This window comes from Helianthus annuus, chromosome 10 (genome assembly GCF_002127325.2).
Source record: "Helianthus annuus cultivar XRQ/B chromosome 10, HanXRQr2.0-SUNRISE, whole genome shotgun sequence".
Taxonomy (NCBI): Eukaryota; Viridiplantae; Streptophyta; class Magnoliopsida; order Asterales; family Asteraceae; genus Helianthus; species Helianthus annuus.
Genome location: NC_035442.2, coordinates 37558599 through 37568654, shown reverse-complemented (window position 1 = coordinate 37568654; position 10056 = coordinate 37558599). Strand labels below are relative to the sequence as shown.

The 10056-nt window shown below is 38.6% G+C and overlaps 1 protein-coding gene across 1 annotated transcript; it reads left to right on the top strand.

Moving 5' to 3' along the window:
- Positions 1–980: 980 nt before the first annotated feature.
- On the top strand, positions 981–9743 carry LOC110884577 (formin-like protein 14). The gene is made up of 18 exons (XM_022132296.2): positions 981–1174; positions 2560–2663; positions 2751–3454; positions 3544–3765; positions 4473–6178; positions 6255–6378; positions 6895–6966; positions 7107–7205; positions 7350–7391; positions 7499–7579; positions 7678–7728; positions 7820–7901; positions 8016–8110; positions 8665–8736; positions 8830–8946; positions 9046–9114; positions 9189–9255; positions 9337–9743. The coding sequence occupies exons 2-18, from the start codon at positions 2591–2593 to the stop codon at positions 9564–9566; spliced, it is 3906 nt and encodes a 1301-aa protein (XP_021987988.1). The 5' UTR covers positions 981–1174; positions 2560–2590; the 3' UTR covers positions 9567–9743.
- Positions 9744–10056: the final 313 nt, after the last annotated feature.

The following is a 10056-nucleotide window of genomic DNA, read 5'->3' as shown; positions in this document are numbered from 1 at the left end:
AAAAAAACGCCCTAGAAGAGTATTGCCGGACATGCAAGCATAAATCTTTTCCACACTTGGCGTCATGGTAGGTTGCGAGACGTCACTCGAAGTGGGTACCGGTTGCGTTGGTCGACATGGATGGGCTGACGACTCCAAAGAATAGAGGAGGTCCCAAAAGATCAAAAACTTCCGAGTCCGGTTGCGTTTTTTGCTTAATTACGTCAAACGCTATAACGAACACGAAAATGACCGAAATTTCGTAACGATTGATATTTTTGCATTCTTATCAATAAAATACAAGATTTTAATGATTACAAAAATTTTTGGATGTGCGTATATGGTCCGTATTAAAAAATACGAGAATCGGCAGACTTTCGCAGTTTGTCGCAAATAGTCCCTGAGCTTGAATAAGCATATTTTTGCCATACCAAACCATTCAAAACTTATTTCTAAGTTATGTAAAGGGTATTTAGGGTATGTATAGCTTATGTCCTTGTTACGGAGTGTACGTCGCGTTAAACTGATTACGTTTGCGTAACAGGTTACGTATAACTTCCAGAAAAGCTTTTGAGAGTTTGAAATCGTACAAGGACTAATAACGTGCAATTGTCACATGTAATTATACAATTCCGAAAGTAAAACACAAAATTTCATTAAATACGAAATTGTTCGGAATTGTACAATGATTGAAAAAACACAAATGTTATATAATCCGATTTAATTTAAAAACCAGTTTTTAAAACATTCAGAACATGTGGATAGGTGCAACTTACCCAATATAGATGATGATGGATTTATACATTTATGATTTTGTCTTATTTATTGCATTAATGTAATGTAATTAACATAAACCAATATATATTTAAAATTTAAAATAGTAGGACATAAACCAATATATATTTAAAATTTAAAATAGTAGGACCAAAGGTGGAAAAGGGGGGCAGTTATTGAAAATAACAAAGTCATATAGATAGTCCAACTAAACAATCAAGAGGATTTCATATCCTGAAAAGAGGGGAAAACCTTATATTTCAAATTTCAGATGCATCACACATAAACTGTGCAACTTTCACACCAACTCTTCCTTCATCCAATCTTCCACCGGAGCCACCATCGCCGCCGCCGCCGCCGCCGCCGTTGGACCACCGGTGCCACACCTCTCACTGATTCATCTCCTCCAGTCAATTTTCAGGTTAGTTTTGTAACTGTGTATGTTCAAGCCCTAGATATCTCTTCGCTTTATTCCTTTACTTTGCGTCTTCCATTTCATATTTATCCGTGATTTAACTAGTGTTCAAGAGTTCCTGAATGAATTCGATGCTCATTTTGTTTGAATTTTAATTGTTCGATTCGGAATTCAATTACTGATTTACTGTCGTCTCATGTGAGGCGAATAGATGAGTGAATTGAGTGTACAACAAGTATCAGATAATTTAAAGAGCGGTTCAGGATTAGATTTAGAAATTAAATGTGATATGCCGTTATTCGTTACAAGTTACAACTTTGTGTAGGGATTGCAGATTACAACTTTGTGTTTTAAGTTAGTGACATTAGTTGTATTGATGTTGTTGAGTAGTGATAGGTTTCAAGTGGCGTATCGCAACCAACACACTGTTGCACAAACGAATATCACGCACAACAAACAGATAATAAAAGCAATAGGAATACAACAGTTTTAGGTATTTCAGATTCAGTGTGAATAGGTAAGGTATATATAGCGATATATTTAGGGTTTGTAATTTAGGCTCCTAGAAAACAATCATGGATCGAAACAGGCCAAAGTCTTTTAAGCCTTTACCGAGGCCAGTAAGCAAAGGACTGAAAACACATGTAGTTAAAGAAAGTTTCGTAACGACAGATAACTGGTAAATGAATGGGTGAAAAGGCCATTCTTGATAATAATTAATCTAACGGTCTCACTAGGTTCAGTTAGATGCCGTGAAACCTTATTTGAATATTTGAAATGGAATTCAGTAAGCTAAGTCCTAGACACAAAACAACTGAGACCTAAATCACCTAATTCAAAATTTTGATTTCATGCTACCAGACGAGATCTAACTGAACTATGGTCAACCGTGCCACATTTTGTGCACAGTCGTGTGTAAGAATGTGCTTAATTTGATTTATATGTGTTATTTTTTCGTGATTAAGAATTCTATGTGCATTTAAGTAGAAATACTAATGTAACAGTGTAACACATCTGTCATAAAAACCACTTTTGGTGTTCACACTGTGTGTATAGAGACATACTTTGTTTTTGATTCAGTTACCAGTCGATGATTAAAAATAATATTGTCACATGATAAAAAATATCAGTGCATCATGCTGTTTATATACTAATTTTAGGAACAGCCATCTTATTAATGTTTCACCAAAGCTCTTCTTATGTGGGTATACAGATACACAGCCGTAAGATGCATGTGTTCAATTTCACTTTAACAAGTAATCCAAAGGTTATCAAAGAACATTTGTATGCCAGGGCTTATAGTTTTTGGTTATTTACATGCTAGCTATTTATGTTATAGTTGTATTAAACAAAACTCAATTTTGTATGATCAATTATTCTTTGCGTTTCAGACATAGCAGCTGATTTGTTTGACAAGATACAATGTCTCTTCTCAGTAGATTCTTTTACAGAAGACCGCCAGATGGCTTGCTTGAGCTTGTCGATAGAATTTATGGTATTCATAGTAGTCTCTCTACATATTTTTCTTATTATGTTAGTTTTCATTACCTTAATTAATGCATTTTATCTGTTATCTTTGTAGTTTTCGATTCTTGCTTCTCAACTGAAGTTCTACCCGAGGGACTGTACCAACTTTATTTACATGAAATCAGTAACGAATTACACGAAGAATTTCCAGAGTCATCTTTCCTCGCGTTTAATTTCCGAGAAGGTGAAAAACGGAGCCAATTCTCAGAAACATTATGCGAATACGACATCACCGTCATGGACTATCCAAAACAATACGAGGGTTGCCCCTTATTACCGTTATCTATAGTCCATCATTTTCTCCACGTATGCGAGAGTTGGCTTACGCTTAACAATAATCAAAATGTCATTCTGCTTCATTGCGAGAGAGGGGGCTGGCCCATTTTAGCATTTCTTTTAGCCAGCATATTGATTTACAAAAAGCTGCATACCGGAGAACGTAAGACTCTTGAAATCGTTTATCGTGAAGCTCCGAAAGGTTTATCTCAATTGTTATCGCCGTTAAACCCATACCCGTCACAGATTCGGTACCTGCAATACATATCAAGAAGAAATTTATCCGAAGAGTGGCCCCCACCTGAACGAGCGTTGTCTTTGGATTGTCTCATTCTTCGTGCTATTCCAAATTTCGATAATAAAAACGGGTGCAGACCGTTTATTCGAATATACGGCCGAAATCTTTTAAGTAAAGACGGACTTTTGACCCAAATGATATATTCAACTCCGAGGAGAGGTAGAAATCTTCGACATTACCGCCAGGTGGGACTCAGTTTTTCCTTCCGTAATACATATACGTCTATTTTTTCTTATATTGTGATTGGCTGACGAGTAAACGTTTTATGATGCAGAAGCATAGTGACGTTATTAAGATCGATGTTCAGTGTATGGTGGAAGGTGATGTTGTTCTAGAGTGTCTACATCTAGATGTTGATTCCGAAAGAGAAGTTATGATGTTTCGTATAATGTTTAATACCGCCTTTATCAGATCCAATATTTTGATTCTCAATTGTGACAACTTGGACACTCTTTGGGACTCAAAGGCTCGGTTCCCAAAAGGTTTTCGAGCTGAGGTGAGTCTTATCATTTAGAAAGTTTAAAACTATCCTTTGTTTTTTCACCTAGGGCTGCAAACATGAACCGTTCGGCGGAAAGTTTGTGTTCGTTCGTTTAATAATGAACGAACACGAACAAAAAATTCCGTTCATTTAATTAAATGAACGAACATGAACATAGTCCGTGTTCGTTCATTTATGTTCTGGAACGTTCGGCAACGGTAACGTGTTCGTTCGTTTATGTTCATTTGTGTTCGATAGTTAATTAGGGTTTTTAATTTTATATTTATTTTTTATACAGGTAACTGAGAAAAATGAACACTATTCCAGTATTCCCACGTTCATTAGTATGTTTTTGGGTGGATATACTTGATGTTTATGATGAAATATTCCTATTTTATTCGAAATTTAATATATGTTCATTTCTATTCATGAACGCTTGTTTGCGTTCGTTTCTGTTCATTTGTGTGTGTGTGTGTGTGTGTTCATGAACGTTTGTTTGCGTTCATTTGTGTTCGGTACCTAAAATTAACAAACGAACACGTTCAGTTCCTTAATGAACGAACATGAACAGGAAATCATGTTCGGGAAGTGTTCATGAACACATGTATTTCCTTGACAAACGAACACGGTTCGTTTGTAGCCCTATTTTCACCCATAAAAACTTTTCTTAGATATTTTTACGTAACCACTAGCTTTATATGCTACTTTTTGGCACATGTCAGGTTCTTTTTGGGGACGTTGAGAATGTTGCAACACCAAAAGCTCCAACAACGATGTTGAACGGAGAAGAAAAAGGTGGATTGCCGATTGAAGCGTTTAACAAAGTTCAAGAACTTTTTAACGGGATTGAATGGGGTGACGGTGGTGATGATACTGCTTTATGGTTAGTCAAACAGCTGTCGCATTTAAATGATGCGAAAGAATTGTCGATGTTGAGGAATAAGTTGGGTACATATTCATCACCTTTTGACTCTGAGGACGAAAATAATGCGTCTAGTGTTGCTGATAGTTTAGACTTTTTGGAATCTGAAAGGAGTAGTGATGTACATACTGCATCGGTGGTTAACTTTTATGATGAATCGTTGGAGCATAAAACATCAGACATAGTTGATTCAAGTGTTTCATCGTCTGGAAGTGGTGATTTGTTACCAAATGGCAGTTCAGCATCGCCAAATAAAGTTTCGGTTGAAGATGTTTCAACAGCTCCTGATTCCGATTCTTCTAGAGATGCTCCTCAAGCAACAACTTCTCCTCCAGCTCCTCCTACAAAAAGTGCACCAGCGCCACCACCGCCACCACCACCACCATCAGGACCACTGGATTCGACGTTTAATTTTTCCAAAAGTTCACCACCCCCTCCACCACCTCCGCCTCCACCTTTTTCTTCTATAGGTCCACCACCACCACCACCACCGCCTCCACCGTTTTCATCTAAAGGCCCTCCACCACCACCACCACCACCTCCGCCTCTACCACCACCACCTGTATCTTCTAAAGGCCCTGCACCACCACCACCACCACCTCCACCTCCACCTGTTTCTTCTAGAGGCCCTCCACCACCACCACCTCCGCCTCCACCACCGCCACCTGTTTCTTGTAAAGGCCCTCCACCACCACCACCACCACCTCCGCCTCCACCTGTTTCTTCTAGAGGCCCTCCACCACCACCACCCCCTCCGCCTGTTTCTTCTAAAGGCCCTCCACCACCACCACCACCTCCACCTCCGGGCCGCAATGGTCTAGGTGCAGCACCCCCACCCCCACCCCCACCTCCACCTCCGGGCCGCAACGGTCCAGGTGCAGCACCCCCACCGCCACCACCTCCACCTCCGGGCCGCAACGGTCCAGGTGCACCACCCCCACCTCCACCACCTCCAGGCCGCAACGGTCCAGGTGCACCACCCCCGCCTCCACCACCTCCAGGCCGCAACGGTCCAGGTGCACCACCCCCGCCTCCACCACCTCCAGGCCGCAACGGTCCAGGTGCACCACCCCCGCCTCCACCACCTCCAGGCCGCAACGGTCCAGGTGCACCACCTCCGCCTCCACCACCTCCAGGCCGCAACGGTCCAGGTGCACCACCCCCACCTCCACCTCCAGGTCGCAACGGTCCTGGTGCGCCACCTCCGCCTCCACCGCCAGGTCAACCTGGTGTACCGGGTCCGCCTCCGCCTCCAGGTCACAGTGGTGGACCAGCTCCACCTCCACCGCCTGGACCAAAGGGCTCTAATGGGGTGCAGCAACCTACCCCAGCCAGTGGACGACTACGTGCTTCTGGGACTCTATCTAGTGGAAAAGGTAGAGTTGGTGCAGGATCTTCAATTCCGCCTAAAAAGACGTCTTTGAAGCCCTTGCATTGGGTCAAAGTTACCAGAGCAATGCAAGGGAGTTTGTGGGCTGATAACCAAAAACAAGAAGACCAGTCAAAGTAATTACTGTTATTGATCATACTAGCTAATGAAAATATTATTGTCCACATTGTTACCTGAACGTAATTTTTGTAGGGCTCCTGAAATCGATATATCAGAGCTTGAGAGTCTATTTTCAGCAGCTTCTGTTTCTGACAATGCCAACAAAGGTGGAGCTAGAAGAGGTGCAAAAATTAATAAACCTGAAAAAGTTCAATTGGTGAGTGGGCTTACTTTCATAGATCTACATCACGTTTTTCTAACGGTATTTTATACAATATGTATGAATATCAGCACAAAAGGTAAGCATCATACTGATGTATTACTAAAAATTAGAATATATTAAGGATACATACTCATATGAATATGTACCGATTTCATCTTCATCTTGAATTTCTACTTCATATGAATTGATTATGTAGTTGTCAGTTGTCACTAACCGATATGTTTCGAGCACCATAAGTGCATACGTCTTTTAGGTTTCATCTTAATTATGCTACTTCATATGAATTGATATTGTAGTGTATCTGTCACTAATAGTTAACTCACTGCCTCTTCAGTTTCTTGCATTTTGGAAAATAAATCTGTGTTTAATATCTTCCAACTTGGTGCATTACTTTGAAATATGGGAAAAGACGAAAAATAATGTTTGGTTTAATCTTTTGCTCTTGATGATATGTTTATCAAATTATAAACAATGCTATTTCATATTTGTTGACAGTTTATTGATTTTCAGGTTGATTTGCGTAGAGCATATAATTGCGAAATCATGCTTACGAAGATAAAGATTCCTCTGCCAGATATGCTCGTAAGTTCTATTTTCCTCGAAATCATGATTCTCTTGTCCATGCATACTTTTTACATTATGTTTGGTATACTATTTTTTCTTCTTCCTCTGTAAATTCAAAACAGTATTATATTACTCAAAAAATTAATGCTCCTTTTTAGAACGCCATTCTTGCATTGGATGCTTCCGCCTTAGACATCGATCAAGTTGAGAATCTTATCAAATTTTGTCCCACAAAAGAAGAAATGGAGACACTAAAGGTACTCTGCTTCATACATTATCTTCTCTATGATTTCTTTCCTAAACTATGACGCCACAAATTTGTGTAATTTTACCACAAGTAAAATTCATTAAAATCATACGTGTCCTATTTAGTGAAATAATTTCCTTTTCTGCTGTCTCAGAACTATACAGGAAACAAGGAAATGCTGGGGAAGTGTGAACTGGTAACTTACACTATAAGATCAATATAGTAGTTCAGAAGACAATAATTATTTAATAGATATATATATATGTATGTAATGTAACATATTTACCGTCCATTTTCTTCTAGTTTTTCATGGAGCTAATGAAGGTCCCACGGGTGGAGTCAAAACTTCGAGTTTTTGCATTCACAATTACCTTTACCAGTCAGGTAAATAGTAACTATCATTCTGGTGTTCTTTTTACCATTTTCAATACATTATCGTTTGTTTTTGTCTATCTATGCCTTTATTTCTCTAAAATTTCCAGGTCAGCGATTTAAGACGAAATCTTAGTGCAATCAATGATGCTACTAAAGAGGTAAACATATGAAATATTTGATAAACATAGGAAATTATTTTATGATCCTTTTTTAGGTCATAATAATCACCTGCATAAATGCATAATGTAGGTCAAGGAATCTGCAAAGTTGCGTCAAATAATGCAGACGATTCTTACACTCGGAAATGCATTAAACCAGGGGACTGCTCGAGGTATGCTCAAGATTTTGTAAAATAGTTGAAAATTTTATTCGACTTGGGTGTTTTTAGAATTTGTGGGCCCCCTTGGTATTTTCATACAAAACACATGCATGATCTGTGTTGCAGGATCTGCCATTGGATTTAAGTTGGACAGCCTTCTTAAATTGTCGGATACACGTGCAAGGAACAACAAGATGACTCTAATGCATTATTTATGCAAGGTAGGAATGTTGCTGACTTCTTTAATGATATGTTCTATGATTCTAATAGTAAAATGTCATTTTCGTCCCTGAGGTTTGGCCAGCTTTGCGACTTTCGTTCAAAGGTTTGTTTTTCTGTGTGTGGATCCAAAAGGTGTATTATGGTTTTTTTGTTCAAAGGTTTGGCCAGCTTTGCCATTATCATCCGGCTCGTTAACTCCATCTAGTTTTCTCCATTAAATCAGGTGTATTATGGTTTTTTTGTTAACTTAAAGGGCAATTCGGTCTTTTCCACTTTATGGACAAGGATTTAGCATAATGTACAAGTATTAAAAAGACTGAATTGCCCTTTAAGTTAACAAAAAAGACGAAAATACCCCTGACTTAACGGAGAAAAATGGATGGAGTTAACGAGCTAGATGAAAATAGCAAAGATTTCAAACGTTTTGGATCTACATGCGGAAAAACAAACCTTTGGACTAAAGTTGCAAAACAGGCCAAACCTCAGGGACGAAAATGGCTTAGAAACATGTTTTATTATTGTTACTCATGTAAACTTGATATCTTCACTATAGCTTCTTGCTGAGAAGATGCCAGAGTTGCTAGATTTCGACAAGGATCTGGTTCATTTAGAAGCCGCCTCAAAGGTATGTCATGTTACATGTTAAAATCCGAAGTTTATTTTTTAAATATCAAGTCTATCGCTGAGTTGTATACGCGACGTTCAACCGCTATAAAAGATACAATTGAAGACACTTGCTGAAGAAATGCAAGCAGTGAGCAAAGGTCTTGAAAAGGTTGAGCAGGAACTCACAGCTTCCGAAAATGACGGCGCGATATCCGCTGGCTTCCAAAAAGTGAGCTCTTGGTCCTTCATATGTTAAAATTAGAAAATACAGGTGAACAAAAGGGTGCATTATAATTGATGGGTATTTTCGTAAAAACAACACTTTCAGGCGTTGAAAGGTTTTCTTGATACTGCTGAAGCTGAAGTGCGGGCTTTAATCTCATTGTACTCCGAAGTGGTGAGAATTTCACTAATTCATAAAATTTTAAGCATCTGGTGATTATTACATATTTTAACAAGTGTTATGTACAGGGAAGAAATGCGGACTCACTTTCACAGTATTTCGGAGAGGATCCTGTTCGTTGCCCCTTCGAGCAAGGTATACGTAGCCGTATATAGTTCATTCCGTTTCTTACTGTGATCTGTTGTATCAAAGATCTCATGCTTTGTTGATATGCAGTAACACAAATTTTGGCGGTATTTGCAAAAATGTTCAAGAAAGCCCGCGATGAAAATGAACAGCAAGCAGAGGCGGAAAAGAAGCGATTAGAGAAAGAAGCGCTTAAAGAACAATCCTCAGTCAATCACACTTCAAGGAAGGAGGGTGTCGATGTCGATTCCCAGAAAGACCTTAGAAACATGATCCGTGATAAAAATCTCTCTATAAAAAAACGAGACGCTGGTAATTAAAGTCGAGATACGATGCTTCATTTTTACTTGCAAGGGAGCAAAGAGAGTATTTTGGGATACTCTTTTATGTATGTATCTTCTTCCCACATGTATAGAGATGTTTCAGTGACTGGTTGTAACATATGAACGTCCTCTGCGCTTTTTAGTACTTAAAAAGATCAATTACGCTTTAACAAATTGTCTCAGCATGTTAAAACTATATATAAACATGAAAACCAATTTTTAAAAGTTTAGCAACCACTCTTCTTTGAAATTGATAAAAGAAATGCTTAGACACCCATTTTTCTCTCCCAAGAAAATGGACCATTTTCCATTCCCCTGAATATTTATACATTATTTTTATTTTGACAATATTCATTAGTAAAAAACTGTAATCCAAAAACAATTGTATAAACTTGAGTTGATAAAGCCACGAGTGAGTTCTTAAATTATCCTGAATCTAGAATCTGTATTGGAGGGTTTTTTTTTTTTTTTTTTTGAAAGAAAAAAA